General features: G+C 53.6%; 1 protein-coding gene across 1 annotated transcript in view; it reads left to right on the forward strand.

Moving 5' to 3' along the window:
- Positions 1–21,040, forward strand: part of PSTPIP1 (proline-serine-threonine phosphatase interacting protein 1) — a 48,225-nt gene that overhangs the window by 814 nt on the left and 26,371 nt on the right. The window contains exons 2-3 of the mRNA XM_047737340.1: positions 19,637–19,737; positions 20,102–20,176. Of these exons, the coding sequence (XP_047593296.1) occupies positions 19,637–19,737; positions 20,102–20,176 (176 nt within the window). The remainder of the gene's footprint in view (positions 1–19,636; positions 19,738–20,101; positions 20,177–21,040) is intronic.

Genomic DNA, 21,040 nt, shown 5'->3' on the forward strand with positions numbered 1-21,040 from the left:
GGTGGGAACTTGAGAAGGCCATGTGAGGTGAAGGAGGGAGGGGGTCAAGTGTTTGGGGACCAGAGAGACTTGAATTTGGGTCTTGGCTCTGCTCCTTAGCGACTGGGCGAGCTGTTTGACCTCTCCGAGCCTCTCTTTCCCCAGCTACACAGTCCAGATCAATATTAATAAGCATCTCAATGGAAAATGGGAGAATTTAGAGGGGCGAGCTCATGTAATCAAGTTCCCAGCACCTTGCTGGCACGCCAAATGATCACTCTTTTGCCCCTCACACAATCTCTCTTCCTCACAGACTCTTGGGGTTCTCTGAGGAGGCTGCAGGCCCTGGGCAATTCCTTGCTTACTTTCTTCAGTTCAGTGCAGGTGTCCTTCAAGTCCTTTTCCCCCGTGAAATGACAGCCCCCAACAGGCTCGGGAGGTGAAATGGCTTGGTGTGGGCCACACACAGCCTGCAAGTCCACTCTGGACCCCAGATCCCCTCAGCTTTTTTTGCAGCTGTGCCTCTACCTTTCCCTCTGCTTCTCAAGCTCTGGCTGTTCCTAGTGGCTTGTGGGAAACCGCTGAGACCCCTCCGGTTAGATCCCGGGAATGAGGCTGTACTGAGGGCACCCCCCTCCACCCCGCAGAGGACTCCCTGGCCCTTCACTCAGCTGGCTCAGACTCAGCCAACAGCCTGGCCCTCCCTGGGCCCTTTCCTGGGGCCTGTGGCCAGGAGGATGAGAGCTAACGAGCCAAGCCTTCCTTCCCTTCCGGGCTGTGCTCTGCTTGGGGCCTGTGGCCAGCGTGCTAATGGCCTGCTTCCCGCCTGCCCTGACCACACAGTGGGCTGAGGGCCATCTGGGGAGGGTACCCCGTTCCTCTCTGGGCCTCCATTTCCCCAACTCCATAAACAAGAGGTGGGCTCAGGTCAGAGATGCCAATGGAGACAGACCTGGCTCAGCCCAAGCCAAGCACCAGGCTGGCAGCTGGGCCCACACAAGGGGCGGTGTGGCAGTAGGGGGTGGGGCAATGAGTCATCACCTCTGCTCTGCCTAAGAGTGCAAAGTGGGGGAAAGAGGTAGGGCCTAGATATCCAGGGTGCTCTGTAGCCCAGAGTAGACGAGGAGACCCTGACCATTCGACCTCTAGGACATCTGTCCCAGCCCAGGGCTCCTGGCCCCATCTTCCCAAGGCAGAGCTCTGGCAAGAAGCAGTCCCCATGGCAGGATCTGGGCAGTGGGGGATGGTGTGTGTGGGGTTGGGGGCAGGGTTCGGCAGGGACAGCAGCAGCAGGAAGAAAGGAGCCTACCTGTGGCTGAGGGACAGGCAGCCATGCTCTGGGCTTGCCCCACCTCTGAGCCACCCCAGGCTTCCTGAGCTCCAGGTTCCTCCTCCTCTCCCCTGCTGCCTCCCTGGGCTCCAGTGAGGATCTAGCCCAGCGAAGGCCAGAGGCAGATGTGTAGAGAAGTGGCCCATGGGATCCTCTCACCCTGAGCCTGGGGAAATGCCCCAGAAGGTCATTGTCAGCATCACTGCCCCCAGGGCTCTGAATTTAAACCCATTTCTCTGGGGCTTGGCCCAGCCCAGCCTACAAGGACTGCTAACACTGAGTACTAAAGATGAGTCAGGTGCTGTTCAAAGGACTGTTTGTCTATTCATTCATTTAAACTGGTGAGGTAGATGATCTCGTCCCTATTATTCACAAGAGGTAGTTGAGGCACAGAGAACTTAAGTAGCTTGCCCAGGGTCACACAGCAGGGATTAAACCCTGACAGGCTAGGTCCGGTGTCTGGGCCCTCACACAGGTTGCTTTAACACCCTCGCTCAACCCAGCGGATCACTGGATCTTTGGGCCACATCAACAAAACAGAGGGGAAATTTCTGTCCTTCTGCCACCCAGAGAAGTAAGAAGATCAGATGAGGCTGATGGAAGTAACTGGAAGCTCAATTTACAGACAGATTTATAACACGAAAGACATAGTGATCTAACCGCTGTGGGGGTACTAGAGACAGAACCCAACCTTCCCCCACCCCAAGCCCAAGGCATTAAACCTCACAGCCTCACAGTTCGAAAATGAGTAGTCTTGCGTAGTGGAAGGAAGCCCTTGAACTAGAAGGATCATGTCTAATACCACAGCACTGCAGTTAACATCCCGAACCCTCAACCCTCAACCATCCCGGACAGAGGTGAGAGCTAGCCCTGTTCCCGGCACTCGTTCGTCGTAAGAGCAGGAAACAAAAGTGCTTTCCGAGGAGCTAAGAGCTTATATTAAAGCTCATATACTTTACTCACATGAGATGCCCCATCATTTTTTAATTAGGGCCTATGAACTCTAATCTTACTCATGATTTTAACAAGCTTAGTCATGTGGTCTTTATAGATACAGCAGTTAGGAGAGGTCTACGTGGAACTTGACATTCAGTTGGTGACAGATAAATATTGCTGGGCCTGAATGGTTAGAGACAGTTTCACAGGGAGCGGGTGGCCTGAGAGCAAGGGAGGAGACCAAAATATTCTTAAAAGCAGATAGAATGGCTCAGAGGTGGTGGGAACATCCAGCGTGGGAGCAGGCCAGTTCTGTCCCTCAGTACGCCTGTATTTGTCATTTTATCAATGTGGCCACCGGTATTTATTTATAGCCTACTTTCTCCTGTGGCAAAACACCGGGATGCAGGCCACTTGTGGAGTGAGGCGGGGGTGAACTAGACACAGGGCGAGGGAATAATTTGATTTCTGTTATACAGATGATAAGGGGCATCGCAGCTTTGCAGGAAATTGGTGGCTGGGCCTCAGAGCAGGGCCTGTCAGTGACACAAACCTGAGGGTGAGAATACCAGGTACTTGAGCTGAGACGGCTTTTGATCTTGTAAACCCTGCCTCAGCCATAAATCTGAGGGGCACAGAAGCCCAGAGAAGGCAGGGTCCTGTCCCCCACTTCCCAGTCTCTCCTTGCCAGTGGCTCTTCTCCAGACAGGCAGCCAAACTCTGTTGCAGAAAACATCTGTCTGCATCTTCAACAGCCTTACCAAGCAAGGTAGTGTTCAGTTTTTGTACAATAAATCTAAGAACAATGAATGTCTCCATGGTCCCACCGCCTTCCTGAACCCATTTTCTCCTTTGTTTCACTTTAGTTCTATTCTACAAATGGCTGTCAAGTGGGATCCTCTGGGAGGTGGTCTAAGCTGGATTCCTAGCCTTATCCCCACATCCAGTCAGGTGAATGAGACTGTCTGGCCCTCAAGGAAGTCACTGTCCAGCACTGGAGACAAAGGTTCCCTAATGACTGGGCGAGGCACAGGGAGGGGCTGGGCTCTGAGCTGTGCCTTCTCACCCCACCCTCCCGCTCCCTCCCAGATCTGTGCCAAGGAGCCACCGGATATTGTTTTAAGAGGGAAAATCTAGTTCTGGATCAGGTTTTATCGAGATCCACATCCTACCCCTTTTGAGGTTGTTAAAGGCAAAGTAAGGGCTTGAGGAGGCTGGGCCACATACTACAGTGACATCTCCCCTCGCTTTGGGCAAGAACTACCAAGGGAGTGGAGGGAGTAAGCCCGAACTTTGCCCTCTGACTTGTAGCCACATCGCTTCCCTTTGAGGTGAGGCTCCAGCCTCCTCTAGAAACCAGCCAAACTAGGAGAGGCTGAGCTCCCCAACACGCAGAGGACTGAGGCAGACACCACTTTCCGGGGTGGGGGGATGACTCACTAGGGACACACAGGGGGCTACAGATGGGCCCATCTCTCCCACAGATGCCGGCTCAAGAGGCTCTCGCCTCTTCCTCTTCCCAGCTCTGAGACTCTGAGTTTCCCAATTTAGGAGAGAGGCCCCACTTTGGCCTGTCCGCCCCGCCCCCCGGACCTACCAATCATGGCCCTAGGGCCTCACAGAGAATCAGGAGAGGCTCATGTTCTCTGGGCACCTATTCTGTTCTGAGCATTTGAAGCTATGTATATACCTCCTAAAGCAACAAAATCAATCAGTGTAAGATTCTAAAAGGAAAAGAAGAAAATAGAGAAAACCAGGTAAAAAAGCACCCTTAGTCTCACCACACGAAGACAACCAGTAATATTTTGCTGCGCTTCCCTAAGAGTATCTCACGCAGGTGCAAGTGTATTGTGTACACAGTGTTGTATTCTCCCTGGCTTGGTTTTTCTTGCATTTTAAAATTGGTCTATAATTGTGGTAAAGTATACCTAACATGAATTTCACCATCTTAACGTTTAAGTGTACAGTTCAGTAGGGTTAAGTGTACTCACGTTGTTGTGGACACCCCTCCCCTCCGCTTTTCAACATAATTCCATTTTGAACATGTGTGGGTGTGGGTGTGATTTCCTCGTTTCAAAACACCATTGTTAATGGCTACCCAGTCCAGCTTGTGGGTTTGGTAGACACAGGCATGATTCATTTATCCTATCCCCTATTGCTGGACGTTCAGCATTTATCCTATCCCCTATTGCTGGACTGCCAGGTTGCTGCTGCCAGTTATTCCTTATTCTGGATAGAGATGCAATGGGTAGATCCTTGTGTATCAAAAATTTTCACTTGCGGATTATTTCCTTGAGTGGATTCCTGGAAGAGGAGATATTCCTGGGTGAGAGAATGGGACCACGTTTCTAGACAGGCAGGAGCCTTTTGATCCAGGAAGAAGGGGCCAGAGTGGCCCAGTTGGGGCTGGGGGGGCGGAGCCTGGATGGACTCTGCTGGGAACCAAAGCTGCTCAGACTTTGGGGGAGCACTTGCCGCAGGGCTTTGGCCTCGAAGGTCAAGGAGGCCAGCAGTTGAAGAATGGGTCCTCCTGAACATCCGGATGTCATAGACCACGAGGAGAGGGAGGGCCTAGCTGTCCTGCCCTTGCTGCTACCCACTGCCTTCTCGGTGCCTCCCTGGCTGCGTCTGTCTGAAGGAATTGGGGACAGACTCTTTCCGTCAGTGTCCTCCTATCTCCTGAATGGAGACATGGGCAGGCTTCCTTCAGGGTCACCTGTCCAGGACAGAGCGGGGACTCCCACCCAGGCCTGTGGGCCGCCATCTTACTCTGCCCCTGAAATAGGTGAGTTTATTCTTGTTTGAGTTCTAAATCGTGTAGGACAAATGGGGGTGGGGGTCCCCTGCATGTTAGTGTTGATTTCTGTGGCTTTGGAAATAGGGTTATTTTTTTCTATCTGCCCCTTAATTTTCCATAAATGAACACAGATTATGTATGTTATTTCTTTTTAATTTTTTGAGAGAGAGAAAGCACTGGCAAGTGCATGCGTAGGTGTGGGAGGGGGTGGGGGAGGGGCAGAGAAAGAGAGCGGGAGAGAGAGAGAGAGAGAGAGACTCTCAGGCAGGCTGCCCACCCAGTGTGAAGCCTATATGGGGCTCACAAACAGGGTCTTAAGGTCCCAACCCTGAGATCATGATCTGAGCCGAAATCCAGAGTCAGACACTTAACCAAAGGAGCCACCCAGGGGGCCCCCCATTTATGTCATTGAAAAGGAAAATATTTAAAAACAAAACTAAGCAGTTCTTATTTTCAAGCCTAAGATGGTGTTTTTAGGCGAAATTTGGGGCCTGATAGTCTTAGCTCTTCCACACGCTCTGTGCACACTGGTGGTACATGGTGGCTCAGGGGCTGGAGAGCTGGTTGACCTGTGCCCCTTCCACAGGATGCAGGCTGCTGGGTGGTGCTGAGAGAAGATCGCAGGGGTCGGTGGTTCTGCCCGCTCTGCCTTTGCGATGCCCGCAGCTGGGGGTCTGGGAGGTTTACTGGGTGGAGCAGTCTCAGGCAAGAGAGTCACCCACACCTTCGCTTTCATTCTAAGTGGGAGAAGAGATCTGCTTCTCAATGGCCCTCTTTGTACTCCAATTCCCAGGGACTTGTGTACCCTTCCTGGCTGTTCCCCAGGAACCCCAGGAATGGAGACAGGGGGCCCTGCTTGGGCTTCGCAGGGTGGGCAGGGATTTGGGGGATGGCAGGAGAGCAGGTGGCACTCCCGCAGAAGGAATGGCAAAGGTGTGCCAGTGGGAAATGGGCACATGGTTTTGGAGGCAGTGTTCTGCCCCAAAGCAGGGTGCAGGGAGCTCGGTAGGGAGGGAAGGCCCCAGCCGGATTGTGAAAGGTCCTGACCGGCCTGAGGTCGTGGCAGAAACACTTTCTTCTGCTCCGCTGCTGTCTTTCCAGTGGTGGGTGTTCCTCTCATGCAAAGGAGGCTGGAGGCTGCAGGCCGTGGGCGGGATGCCCTTCTTCCTCACCCAAAGTCTAGCTGATGCCACAAACCACACAATGAAGGGAAACATGGTGTGGAAACTGAAACTGCCTGGGCTTCCAGCAAAAGAGAGCAGCCCCCTGTTCCCCGGGGGCTGCCCACACCGGGGCGCCGCCCTGGACCAACTCCAACGGGGTCTCCCTCCAGACTCAGGAGTCAAACGCTTCTTTGAAGCCTCACCCAGGCCTCCACCTTCCCTTGCTGGGCTCTGGAAAAGGATTGCCCCTCTCTGAACTTCGGTGTCCTCACCTGCAAGACATCAGAGTGATGGTCACCTCAGACAAAGGCTTTGAAGAGGGGAAGGCGAAGGGCAGCGCTAAGGGCCAGGGGAGTGAACAGAACAGAAACAGGGTCTCAAGTTCCCAGAATTACGACGGTGCGACGGTGTGCGCACCTCCAGGCTGAGCCGCATTTGTGCGCCCCCTGATTCCCAGAACGCCTCCCTAACTCTGTTCACCATTGCATATTAAATCCTGCCCTCTGAGAGTCATTCCCGTGGCTTCAAGTGACAGGACACATTTGATTCCAACAATAGCCTTGCAAACGTGGTATTCTTATTTCTGTTTTGCAGAGAAAACTCATAGAGGAGGTGTGGGCCTGGAGATGCCACCGAGGTGGATTTTGGGGTTACTGGGCTAGGCCTGGCTGCTCCCTTCTGAGCCTGGCTCAGAGTGCCCTTCGGGGTTAGTGGGAGGCATGTGGTTTGCGAAGATCTGGCGCCCTGAATGTTGGGTGAGAGGGTGGGTGAATGGCAGCCCTTCCCGCTGGTGTTTGCAGCATCCACTCTTGGTCAATAGGAAGCACCAGCTGGCACTCCAGAAATTACAGCCAGCACAGCGATGGGGTGGCAAGACGGAGCTCAGTGCTTCCCGGCCTCAGAAAAGGGGAAAACGGAAGCTGAGCCCTCCGGGGGAGGGACGATGGGGTGAAGGCTACCCCATGTGTTCAAGGGACAAGGAGGCCCGTGTGGCTGGGACCAAGGGACTGTGATGGGGAGTACTTGGAGTTAAGATCGGAAATGTAACAGGGAGCCAAATCTCGTAGGACCGTAGTTCTCCAAGGTCCCAGTGCCTTGGTCACACCGAAGGCCAGTTAGATCTGAATCTCAGGATGGGAGGCTGGGCATCAGTATTTTCTGGAGTTCTTGAGTGTTTCCCCCGTGCGGCCAGGGTTGAGAAGCTTGGGTGCCCACCATCGTGGTGAAGCTTTGTGCAGTGTCACCGTGGACACGGAGCACACATCTGGCTCATACCACTGATGCGACCTCGTCTGACTCACTTGTGAATGAGTCGAGGCTAGAGCTTGGTTTTTGTTTTTTTAGCCTTATAATCTTCTACCATTACTTTTTTTAAATTGTGGTAAATAAATGTAATATAAAACTTACCACTTTAACCATTTTTAAACTTGCGATTCAGTGACATTCACTACATCCACACTGTTGCACAACCATCACTACTATTTCTAGAATTTTTCATCATCCGAAGCAGAAACTGTACCCATGAAACAATAACTCCTCACCTTCCTTCCCCCGTCTCCTACTTCTGTTCTGCTTGTCAGGAATCTGCCTATGGCAGGAACCTCGCGGAAGTGGCATCATAGAGTATTCGTCCTTTTGTGTCTGGTTTCTTTCACTCAGCATGTCTTTAAGGTTCATCCATGTTTCGGGGTGCTTTGGTGGTTTAGTCTGTTAACCCGTTAACTGGCTACCTTCAGCTCAGGTCATGATCCCAGAGCCCTGGGATTGAGTCCCACACTGGGGTCCCTGCTCAGTGAGAAGTCTGCTTCTCCCCTACCCTCTACCCCTCCCCGCACTTGTTCTCTCTCTCTCAAATAAATAAATAACATCTTTAAAAAGAACACGTTCATCCATGTTTCAACAGACATCAGAATTTCATTCTTTTTGTGGCTAGACAAGATTCCATTCTCGTTATAGATCCCATTTTGTTTACCCATTCATCTGTGGATGGGTTCTCGGGCTGTTTCCTCCTTTTGAATATTGTGAATAATGCTGCTGTGAACATGAGTGTACAATATCCGTTTGAATCCCTACTTTTAGGTCTTTGGGGCATTAGCCTCAAGTGGAATTGCTGTCATACAGTAATCCTATGTTTAACCAGTTCAGTAATTCCAACGTGTGTTCCCCAGCTGTGTTCTATTTCCATTACCATCAACAAGGCATGAGAGTTCTGATTTCTCCACATCTTCACCAATACCTATACATATGTATGTGTGTGTGTGTGTGTGTGTGTGTGTGTGTGTGTGTGCACGTGCCCCTGTGTGGGTTTTTTTTTTAAGAGTTTATTTATTTGTTTGACAGAGATCACAAGTAGACAGAGAAGCAGGCAGAGAGAGGCAGAAGCAGGCTCCCCGCCAAGCAGAGAGCCCGATGGGGGGCTCGATCCCAGGACCCTGAGATCATGACCTGAGCCGAAGGCAGGGGCTTAACCCTCTGAGCCACCCAGGTGCCCCAACCCCCGTGTGTTTTAATTACAGCAGACTCTGGGCATAAAGTGATGTCTCACTGTGGTTTTGATTCGTATTGCCCTAATGACTAATGATGTTGGGCATCTTTTCGTGTACTTATTAACCATATATCTTCTTTAGAGAAACATCTATTCAGGTCCTTTGTCTACTTTTGAATTATTTGTGTTTGTTGTGTTTCTTTATATATTCTGGATATGAATCCCTTATCATATATATGGTTTGCAAATATTTTCTCTCAATCTGTGGGTTGTCTTGTTATTCTCTTGATAGTATCTTTTGATGCATAACAGTTTTTCATTTTGACAAAATCTAATTTATCTATTCTTTCTTCTGCTAACTATGCTTTTGTTAACTATGCTTTTTGGTGTCAAATCCAAGAAATCGTTACTAAAGTCAATGTCTTGAGGCTTTCCCCCTATGTTCTCTTTTCAGAGTTTTACGCTTAAAAGAGCTAAAGCTCTTACATTTAGATCATTAATCCACTTTGAGTTAATTTTTGTGTTTAGTGTAAGGAATGGGTCCACCTTTATTCCTTTACATGTGGATATCCAGTTTCCCAGCACTGTTTGTCAAAAAGACTCTCCTTTCCCCATTGAATGATCTTGACATCTTTGTTGAGAGTCATATACGTGTTTATTTCTGGGCTCTCTATTCTCTTCCATTGGTTTCTCTTTATGACTATTTAAAGTACTGTAACTTTGTAGTAAGTTTTGAAATCAGGAAGTGTGTCTTCCAACTTTGTTCTTTTTCAACATCATTGGCTATTCGAGGTCTTGAATGGAAGTGGTTTTTTTTTTTAATGTTTTATTTATTCATTTGACAGAGAGAAAGGTCACTAATAGGCAGAGAGACAGTCAGAGAGAGAGGGGAAAGCAGGCTCCCTGCTGAACAGAGAGTCCCCTGAGGGCCTCCATCCCAGGACCCTGAGATCATGACCTGAGCTGAAGGCAGAGGCTTAAGCCACTGAACCACCCAGGCGCCCTTGTGGAAGTGTTTTTATTGTTCCCATTTTATATGTGAGGAAGCTGAGGTTTGAGCCTTCCTGCGGCTGCCCAGCCTGGACTGGCCACCAGTCTCTGACAAACCTTCCGTAACTCTCCCAGCCTGGGCACACTGGAGAAACCTCCTCCTTAGAGAGTCTGGTTTTCCTGGTTCTGTCATCGGCCATATTTGTTCCTTTGATTCCAGGGTCAATTTCCACCCTCTTCCATGTTGGAGTGATAGTCCTTATGGACACCAGCACCAGATGGTGGGATCCTCTCTGTAGTTGCCATACCTTCTGGCTTCCTGGGCTTCCTTGAGGCCCTACCGGCTCTCGCTCTTAAGGAACACCGACCAGGTCGCCAGGTTCCTCGGTGGATCGTGGGAAGGTCCTGCAGGGAACTGATGTCTGCCCTTGCCTTGGTCTTGGCCTGCCTGGACCTGAGGGGCCTTTGAAAATTGAGACTTCTGGCCCCGGACTTCCTAGTGGCCTAGAGGGAAAGTTAAACCATGCATGGTCTCAGCTTGCCTAGGGGTCCCTCAGGTAGGCCAGCACTTCAGGGTCTGGGGGTGCATCTTGCTCTACTTAGAGATAAATTTTCCTGTAGCATGGCTCTATGCCAGAGGCACACATGGCTGTGTTGGGCACCGTAAAGCCATTTGCCAGTCTCCAACACAGAACCCTTCCTTGGAGGGCGCTGTCTTTGTCTCTCACGCTGCCTTTAGAATCCAATGCCCTGCTTTGAGTCTACTGCATTCACAGAGTGGCCCTGATGAGTCCCTCTTCTCTTTGAACCTCTGGCCTCTTGTCTGTATTAAACTGAGGTTTGTGGTTAGACAATAGAGACGTGGCAACATGTCCATTAAAGGCCTCATAGGGGCAAGGAGCCTCATGTGCAGACCCCGTTCAGGAGCAGAGGCCCAGCTTGTACACAGGCTTAGAGAGCTTTGCAGCCAGAGCCCAGGGTCATCGCTGAGACCTAGAACCTGCCAAGGCCGGCAGAGGCCAAAGGGCTTTCTGCAGAGGCTGTAGGGGTGTGTCCCTGCCTTCGGGAAAGGGTGTGGTCGTGGCCGTGGAGCATCTCTGCCACTCCAGGCCTCCATCTCTGTCTCCTGAGCAAGTCTCACGCCCGAGGGAGGAGCATTCACAGCCACAAAGACACCCCTTGTCACCCCTGCAAGGGTCCATGGGCCAATTGTTCTTCCCATTTTACAAATTAAAAAAAAAAAATTGAGTCCGAGAAATTAGAAGCCACCAGTCCAAACAAGTGTTCCAGCCCAGATTCAAACCTAGCTCCCCTTTTTTATTTCCTTTCTTTCACCTAATATGTCCTCAACACTGTGGGCACCATTTTCCAGGAACGCATTCAGTGTTAGGGGCCCGCTGTTGGGCTCCTCCATGTACTCCAGCCCAGAGGTGGGCCATAGGTACGCATTCATTTTATGGAGGAGGGACTCTGTGCTCAGGAGGTAAAGTAACTTGCCCAAGCTCACACTGACTGTGTGCATGAAACTGGCCAGGACTAGAACCCAATGCCTGAACTCTTGCCACGTCCCACTGCCTGGACTTCCTCCTGGGGTGGGGTTCCATGGGGCCTCCCCTGGGAGTGGTAGGCAGTGTGGGAGGGGTGACACTTGGAGAACAGGTTGTGCAGGGGCAGTAGGTGGGCCTTTAGGGCCAGCCTCCGGTTTCTGGCTGCTCACCACAAACTGAAGCCTGTGTGGCAAGGAGCCCCGTGCGGCTGGCCACAGGCGGGGGCTGGACAGTGCCTGTCCTTGCTGAAGGGGTCCGTCCCCTCCGGGGCTCAGGGTCTGGTATGGCTCCTTTCCTCCATCAACCATCCTCTGCGTCCCACTGCTTCCCTGACCCACCCTTGCCCATTCAGATCTGCTTCCTACCCCACCTAGTGCTAGATCAAGGGAGCCCTGCTGCCAAATCAGTGTGGCGGGGCCATAGAGGAACCATGTGACCTGAGCACGTCATTCACCTTGCTGAGCCTCACATTCTCCTCCATAAGGTGGGGTGATAATTATGGCACTGTCCTGACATTCCAGGGGTTTCTGAGGATTCGATGTGACAAAATATTTAGAGCACTGGCCTCTAAGTCCTGCATCCCACCCAGCTCCCTTCCTCTGAACTTGGAGCCTGAAAGGGAACCCTGGATCCCCTTCCCTCCTGGGAAGGCCCCACACCTGCTCCTGAGTCTCTCCTCCAGCTGGCTTCAGGCTCCCTCTTCAGACAGCTGCTCAAGTCTCACTAGGACCAGTCAGAGCTCTGTGAGTCTGACCTCCCATCTCCTGAACCCCAGGGGCTCATTCCCATCTGCGGAACTCTGCCTGGACTGGTGTTCACTCCCTGTCCCTCCCCTGTTCTACTTTTTCTACATGTTTTGGTTTCATAAAGCAGGAAGAAAAAGTTGGGGGGGTGGTGAGCTGGGCCTTTAAGACTTGAGAGAGGGAAGGGGAAGTGGGCAGGGCCCCACCGACTTTCGAGGAGGGGAGTGCTATAGCAGGAGATCTTTCCTTCCTGCTAATCCGAGGAGGTTTATTTAAAAGCACAAAACTTTCAAACCAGGCTGATTCTGGTTGAAAGTTAGGCCTGCCCACACAAATGCTGATTGGGCCTGGACAAGTTGCATAACCCCTCTCATCCTTGTTTTCCTCCAGTACCCATGGTCAGTATCACTGAGATAAGCGCCCCTACCCCTTACTGCCCCATACACAGTAGGCCCTCTTCTGGTGTTCGTGTTGCCCCCCACACCTGGTGAGGTGGGATTCCCAGGAGGATCTGAAAGTTCACAAGGCCTTGACAGGCCCCTGGAAGGCACGGGGTGACCCCTGGCCATGCGCAGAGGGGCCCCAGCCAGCAGGGCTGCTCTGTTGTTTGGCTGCTTGGGTCAGGGGCCCTGAAGGCCCCAGGGAGGCTGGGGCTCAGTGAAGAGCTGGAATCCTCTGGAAACTCATTTTTAATCTCCAGCTCCTGTCAGCCCAGCTGAACCCAGGGTCACTCATCAAACTGCATTCAGTGTGCTTTTTTTCTTTAAAAATAAAAGTCCGTCTTGGGGCGCCTGGGTGGCTCAGTGGTTAAAGACTCTGCCTTCGGCTCAGGTCATGATCCCAGGGTCCTGGGATTGAGCCTCACATTGGGCTCTCTGCTCAGCAGGGAGCCTGCCTCCTCCTCCTCTCTCTCTCTCTCTCTGCCTGCCTCTCTGCCTACTTGTGATCTGTCTGTCAAATTAATAAAAATCTTAAAAAAAAAAAAAAAAGTCCGTCTTTGCCTTCATGGCTGTCCCTCTGGCACCTACCCTGGGCCATCTTAGAAAAGCTTTAAGTCACCCCACAGTTATCAGCTTATGCATGGACCCCTCCGATCCTTGGGTCAAGGACACTTTGACCCAGCTCACCCTCCCCGTGGAATCCTTAACCTGTGAGGGGGTGCTCTCCACCTGCTCACGCAACTGGCCCTGTGCAACCATAGCTGGGACCAGCTGGGCTCTTGGGAAGCCCTTCCTTGTGCTGATCTGGAGTTGGCCTCCCTCCCTCTACTCCTGAGAGTCCCGGCAGGGACACCAGGCACAGACACTCCCTATGCTCCTGATGGCCCCACAAAGGCCTACAGGCCTCAGTGATTTCTCGAGTGCCTGGGTGTGGGACCCTCTCTTCACCCAACCTCCCCTGGATACTCTAGGGAAGCAACTAGCTTGCTTACTGAAGTCTCTGGTCATCCATCTCTCCACCCAACCATCCAAGCCATACCTGGGTTTTTGGTCCTTTGCCTTCCTCAATTTGCCAACTATGAATGGTGGAGATGAGCCCCACTGTGAGGTGTAGCTGTAGGGCAGTGGAAAGGGCCCTGCTGCTACTCATGGACTGACCCAGCCTGAGCCTCAGTTTCCTTGTCTGTACAATGGAGAGAATAATACTACTTTAAAAAGTAGAGGGCATGAATCTGTCTGGCTTATGTAAAGGTGTTGGGTGATGAGTCATTGCAATGCAAGCCAATGATCTGGTCTCCCCCATAGGACCTCTCCTGAGCCAGTAGTCGCAAAGCCACATCCTCTCGAGGGCCTCCCTCAGACATTTATTTGGCGCTCGTCAATGTGTTTGCACTGCAGATGCTGGGCTCTGGGAACCAGCAGAGAAACGGACCCACTTCCCGCCTTCAGGGAGCTGCCTCCTGGAGAGCTCAGTGCTCCTACCTCCAGTTGTCTTCTCAGTCCACAGAAGACAAGCAACAGTAAACAGTTGCCAGTAAGCAAGCTCAGGAGGCACGCTGGCCGCAGAGGTCCGTTCCGTGACACTGGGACTGTGCCGCCCCAAATGCCTGCTCGGACAGCTGTCCCAGGCTTCTGGGGCATCTGGGATGAGAAGAGTGAGTCTAGCCTCCTGTCTCCTCTCCCACAGATAAAAGGTGTTTTTTGTTTTTTGTTTTAAGGCTAAAAAAAGAATGGGGGAACCTAAGTGGCTCAGTCTTCAAGCGACTGCCTTCAGCTCAGGTCACGATCCCAGGGAGTGGGATCGAGCCCCACATCGGGCTCTCTGCTCGGCGGGAAGCCTGCTTCTTCCTCTCCCACTGCCCCTGCCTGTGTTCCCTCTCTCGATGTGTCTCTCTCTGTCAAATAAACACATAATATCCTTTCTAAAAAATTTAAAAATTTTAAAAATTAAAAAAGAATGAAGAGCCCATCAACCCAATAGCATGTCAGACATTAGAAAGGTTTTCAACAAGAAATGGTTAACATTTTACAAAATGGTTTTTGAGCCTGGTAGGGGACAAGCCAGCAACTTAATTTTTCTCTCTTCCACCTTCTAAAGTTGCTGTTGGTTCTCCCGTCCCCATGCCTGGGCGTGTGTTAGAGCTTTTCTAGTCCTTTTCTAGTCTCTGCGTAACTCACTCCAGTTCAACCTTATGTCAGAGTTTCGCTCTCTTGTTCAGTTGAACATTCCCGGTCTCCAGACTCCACATGGGAAGCCTACAATGGGGACAATGGGGAAAGGACGGGGCCCGTTTCTTCACTTGCCGTGTTCTCCCCATAACCACTGCTTCCGGTGTCTCCTCAGACAGGGTGGGCTGTGAGGTCCGTGACTCTAAAGGGGTTAAAAGTCTTATTTCCCTGGAGCTCTGGGAGCTGGTGGTGATGCAGCAGGTGGCGGAGGCCCCCGGGGTAGCTCTTTCTCTCCTGGTTGTTTGGTGAGCCTGTCCCCCCAAGGATGACCTACTCTGCTCCCCGCAGCTGTCCACTTCTGACCGCTGGCAGTGCACCCAGCAGTTGGCTCCACGCGGCCCCTTGTGGCGGCTCCTCCCTCCCTGTCAGGTAGTTCTCCTGAACAAAAAGTCCCAAAGCTGCTCTTCCCAGCTCCCTTCCACAGCCCTTCACTTGGGCCCCAGGAAGAACATCGGCCGGTTCCTGGATGCTCCAACCCCTTTCATGCCTCTGCCTGGAGGTGGTGACAGGCAGGCAGGGACAGGGCAGGGCCTCAGCCACTGAGCTTGGGGAGTTGCAGAGAGGCGTGAGACTGGGAGGCGAAGAGCTAAGATCTTGGCCTGGGAGAGCTGGATTCAAACCCCGCCTGTCCCCTAGGCACATTAGGTGACCTCCCTGCATTCCATCTTCCTCACCTGTAAAATGGGGGTAATAATCCTCAGCCTTGTACCCGACATGCTGTGATCGCTGTTCACCGTTCTGAGCTGTGCACATCATTTCATGACTTCTCAGAACACCTCCGGTGCTGGGAACTGTTGGGCCCCTTTTCCTGCCAGAGGGAGAATGACCCGAGCTGTGAACCTACAGCTAGTCTGCCGGAGTCTGGACTCCGTTTCTCAGACACGGCCTGGGCACCTCCCTGACTCAGCAACCTCAGTCTGCCCTGAGGGGGTTATTCCCTAGAACAGCAGGTTGTTAGGGCAGGGGGGAGAGGTTGACCTCTGTCCCCACTTCCTAAATGAGGAAACCAAGTGCCACCAAATCCCTCAGGCCCTGATCTTTGTGGTCTAGCCCCTGCAGCCACCAAAGGGTGATATGGGTAAGAAAAGGGGGAAGTCGTGGTGGGTACAAAGACTGTCTTTCTATCCACCCAGTGCGGCCATGGCAGGACCAGGGCAATGGCTGACAGGTAGACCTGCTTAGAGAACAGAGCCGTTGGGCTTCCCTGGGCAGCAAGGGGCACCTGGGCCTTCCCCACACTGCCTGAAGGCTGAGGTAGGAATAGGCTTCCACCTGCTCAGGTCTCCCCTGAGCATTTCCTTCTAGAGCCTCAGGAGACTTCCTGCTGTTCTGATTTGGCCTTGCTGGGGGGAAGGGAGCCCCAGCATGGCCAGTGTGATGGCCTGGGCTCCCACACCTGGCTTGAGCAAGCCTCCTAAAGGAGGGGACCGTGGCTTCCCAACACCTGGCACCCTCCCCGGGGTGAACTGCCCCGGGGTGCCACCAGGCCAGGCCGGGATTCTGGCTGCTCACTGCTTCCCGGTGTGCACATCTGTGGAGCCAGCACGGCCCCTCTCCAGTGAAGAGCTCCTCTGACCCTGCCTAGGCTCAGACCCTGTCTCTGGGAATCCATGGGAATGGAATGATAGCCCAAAATACAGCTTTGATTTAAGCTGGAAAGAATTTGAGTCATCATTTTCAAAAGTGATCTTTCAAAATGATTTTTTGACTTTTCAAAATGAAAAACAGTGCTGGTTATCTTGTGAATGACCGATGTAGGTATGTGGCCTGGGGGAGAGGCGGGCCTGGGTTCACAGCCCAGATTCTGACCTTTACCCCTTGAGAGATCTTGGGCTGTCACTTCCCCTCTGTGGGTCTCCTTGTCACTGTCCTTACCTCCGTGAGTGAGAGGCATTTTCAATAAGCAAATTGCTGTGATGGGGTGGCTCAGTGGGTTAAGCATCTGCCTTCAGCTCAGGTCATGATCTCAGGGTCCTGGGATAGAGCTCTGCGGTGGGCTCCCCAGATAGCAGAGAGTCAGCTTTTCCCTCTCCCCCTGCCCCACCCCCGGGTTGTGTTCGTGCTCTCTCTCTGACAAATAAATAAATAAAATCTTTAAAAAAGAAAAAAGAAAACCACTGTGATGTTCCTAGTGTGTGACTCTTAGAGCTAATTCCACTAAGATCAAGGCCATGGGGGGGTTTCAGGCAACAGAGGCCGTGGGTAGATGGAAGAGGAGCGAGGCCCTGCCTGGTAGCTTTTGCACTGTGGACCTATGAGCCAGTGAAGGAGAGGGACTTGCGGCGAGCCCTTGGCACTTAGAGGGTGGAGCTGGGTGGGTGCTGGGAAGGAAGGCCAGGGGGGCTCCTGCAGGGGTGATGTGCGGTGGGGCCTGGACTATGAACTTACACAACTGGTTGATTATTTAATTGAATGATTGGTTCATTCATTTCCTCAACAGCAGCCTGAGCAGCCTCATTCCCTGGAGTTGGTGGTGGGGTAGGGGTGAGGAGGAGAGTGCAGGCTGGGGGAGGGGTACAGTGCTGGGAGGGAGCAGCCCCCACGGAACGAGGCACTTCCTCAGAACAGTCTCATCGCTTGTGACCATGGCTCACTTGGCCACAGCGGCTGCTGACGCCACTGTGGCTCTGAGCAAAGGCTGAACACCCTTTTGGAGCCTGCGGCACTTGGGGGACCTGAGCTCCTGGGGACCCAGCCTGCAGGGCCCCTTGCTGCCTTCTGCCTCCTATGGAATGGCCAATGTAGGTTTGGTTTTGCTTGTCTTTTCACTCTGGGCAGCTCCATAAAGATGGAGGGCTCCCCTATAGAGCTGGGACCAGGGTCCTTGGAAGGGTAGAGCAGAGTGTCCTGCTGCAGGGTGGGGGACAGGAGGAGGAAGAGGGGCGGGTGGCTACTTCTGGCTCTCCCAGGCTTCATGGAGCAGCAACAGGTCCCCTGCAAGTCCACACGCTTTTCCTGCCTCTGCCTGAGCTTCCTGAAGTAGGTCCTTCCCTTCTCAGGGCCTCAGCCTCCCTGAGGACTGAGGGGCACTGGACAAGATGTTTCCTAGTTTGGTGGTCTGTGGAACTGGGCCCTGAAAGCACTGGTGTCCAGCTCAGGGTGCCCTCCTGCTGGGGAGAGAACAGGAGGCTGAGGCTCCAGATTCCTCGCCTTCCTCAGCTGTCATGACCTTCTGCCAGCTGGCTTTGGAGGGAGGGCAGGGGCTGAGAGGCAGAAAGCCCTGGTCTGCTGGCTAGTTAGTGGGCAAATGGCCACTCAGAAAAGCCAGAGAAATGAAAGCCTGGCCCAACCACACCAGCCCAGATGTGGGGGTTGACGCCTGATCCAGGACAGTCCGGCAGGGGTCCTGGGGATGATTTCCTTTTGCTGGGGCCCTGAATAGCCAGCAGGGCCCACGAGCACTGCTTGATACCCAGGGGGCAGCTGAGCCTGGGCCTCGGGACTTTCCAGGAATGCTTATGGAGGAGGGCATAAACTTGGAGTCCTAGGTGTCCTATAGGCCTGGAAATTTCACTATTTTGAATTTGCTGAGGGAGAGCTGGCAATTTGTGCAATCTCTGAACTTCCTACCGTGTCTGAGGCTACTTACACCTCGAAGAACAACACCTTCTCTCCTAGAAACTGGCTCAAATGCCTCTTCCTGTGGGAAGTTCTCCTGGATTTAGACTTCTCTCCTGCCTCTCCCTACATCCCCACACATAGCATTTGAGGAGAGGCACAGGGCAGGGAAAGATGCACCATCAGCTCTTGACTCTAAGGTGGGCTAGACTTGCCTCCCCCGGGTTGTGGCCCCACTGATTCACTGTGTCTGAGATGGGGTTATGATATGTATGCTCAGGAAAGCAGACTGTTTCTCTAGTCTCCGAGGCTCTGGGTAGGGTGGTCCATGCGGATGGAAAAGAAGACAGACTAGGAGCTGAATCTCAGGGCTTGTCTCAATTTATAGTTGCTTGGCCCAGCATCCTAGGGGGTTAGGGGTAGGGGTAGGGGTCCTTCCTCAAGCATGGACGCTGGAGCCAGGCTCAGGTCACAGATGCAGGAAGACCCAGCTCTCAGCTTAATGTTTTACCACGTTCTCGATCTCCCTCCCCTGCCAGTCAGCCTTGTGTGCAGCCTGGCCCTAAGACCCGCTCCTCAGACCCGGGGGGGGGGGGTGTCCTAGGAGACCCTGGAAGTACGACCTCCCTTCCCCACCTTCCAGAAGCAGCAGCTCAAAATCCATTCCAGGGCTGAGAAAGGAGAATCCAATCGGTCAGGAGCACCAGGATGGTCTGCACAAGTGCCTGGTCGGAGGGCCAGCTGTGGCCAGGAGAATTCTTCAAGATGCCCCTTTCCCCACTGTCTTGCTTGAGGGCTGGCCCTAGGGTGCTAGCATGTGCCAGGGATTCTAGGCGTGTGTTAGGGTGTGCGCGCCTTCTGGCGGCGGAGGTCACTCTCGATGCCCACCTCACCGCGCGGGTACGAGAGGATTCCCTGAGTCCACACACAGAGTCTGGCATAGCAAATAGCACACAGTTGACCATCAAGAAACATCTGGTGCTGATGCTGCAGAAGCCATGTGGTGTTGAGGTGGAGAGCGTGGATTCGAGCTGGACAGCCTGAGTTCAAGGCAGCGACGTCCCTGTCGGCAGCCTCTCCCACCTGTGCCTCGGTTTGCTCCCTTGGACCAGGGAGATGATAGGGTTATGGGGAATGTGACAGCAGCAAGCCGTGCGGGGCACCCTGTAAGGCTGTCATCCCCGGGCCCTGGAGTGGGCCCTTCCACGGCCATCTCGTGTTGGACTTGCTGCGGTCCTGGGTTGGGAGCTCTAATCGCGGGTAGGCTCAACAGCCCGTGCGTCCGCGGACCGGGCCCTGCTGGGCGCCTGCGCGAAGCCAAGCCCCAGTCCTTAAGTGGGGGTGTGGGGGAGGCGGCTGGCAGGTCAGGGCCCGGCGGGAGGCGGCAGTGGGGTCCTCGCCCTGCCCGCCCTCAGGCGCTCCTCTGTTCTGTGTTGCAGTGCAGGGACTTCACGGCCCACACAGGCTACGAGGTGCTGCTGCAGAGGCTGCTGGATGGCAGGAAGATGTGCAAGGATGTGGAGGAGCTGCTGAGGCAGAGGTGAGCCAGACACCAGAAGGGGGCCTGCAGGGGGCGAGGCGGGGGCTGTGGAAGCAGCAGCCTCACCCTCCCAGCCAAGCTTCTGTCAGGAAAACATCCCCCGCCCACAATCCCTGGGAGTGTGACTCTCCTGCTTTTCCCAGCCTGGGCCTCCCCTCAGTGGGCCAAGAATCTGACGTCCCCTCAAATGTGCAGGTATTTGGCTAACATTTATTTCAAAGAAGGGCTGGAACTTAACGTTCTCAAGGAGGAGCCTGCAGGGCCCGCAGTGGCTGACTGGGTGGACCCTCAGTTTCCAGCACAGCCGTTCAGGGGTCGCTGTGGCCAGAAGGGGGGACATGGAGCCGGCGCTTTGTTCTTGCAGGGCCCAAGCCGAGGAGCGCTATGGCAAGGAGCTGGTGCAGATCGCCCGGAAGGCAGGCGGCCAGACAGAGATCAAGTAAGAGGTCCCATGCCCTGGGCTCCCTGGCATGGGTTGGAGTGGGGTAGGCCAGGAAGTGTCTGGATGGCTCCAGGGCAGAGATGCCTGAAGAACAACTCCCTTGGGGGCGGGGGATTCTGGGTGAGGTCAGGCTCTGTGGGGCAAACCCAGCTGTCTGAATGCCAAGAAGGCTGTGGGCAGGGGACAGAGGCTATCTGTCCTCTGGTGTTTGTGGCACAGCCCCCAGCATCTGGGTAGGCTCCACCCACGTCCTGAGAGCCAGGTGACAGGCCCTCCCCTGGTCGCCTGTGCCCCGTGCAGCCTTGGCTTAGGCCGAGCAATCAAGGAGAGAGGTGTGAGCGGGGACAGCGGCAGGACATGTCATTACCCGTCAGCTGTGTGATCATCGGCTGGGTCAGGCTGCTCCCTGACACTCTCCCTGCTTCCATTTCCTTGACAGAGAGCAGAAGGATAACGTAACCTTCCTCAAAGGACTAATGAGGTCCAGAGGCTCAGCTCAGGCCTGGCTTGGAGGGGAGGGAATGGGGGTCGTTGATGCTACGAAGCAAGGGTCTTCTCCAGCCCCGAGGCCTGGGTCCCTGTGTGTAGACTGGGGGGTGAGGCAGCAGACAGGGAGAGCGCGAGGGTTTGAGGGCAGCTGAAGAACTTTCTTCCCAAGGCAGCCTTTGGGAAGGTGTGAACTCTCCCCCTGGGTCAGGACCTTCTGTCCAGGAGCCCCCACCTGCAGAGCCTGCCGCTGCTCCCCCAGAGGTCAAGCTTATCAGCATCTGGCTCTGCACAAGGAAAGTGGTTCCAAAACCTGGCACCAAGTTCCCTCATTTGAGTGCCCTGAACATACAACACTCTCCGGGTCTTCTAAAG

This window comes from Lutra lutra, chromosome 7 (genome assembly GCF_902655055.1).
Source record: "Lutra lutra chromosome 7, mLutLut1.2, whole genome shotgun sequence".
NCBI classification, from domain to species: domain Eukaryota; kingdom Metazoa; phylum Chordata; class Mammalia; order Carnivora; family Mustelidae; genus Lutra; species Lutra lutra.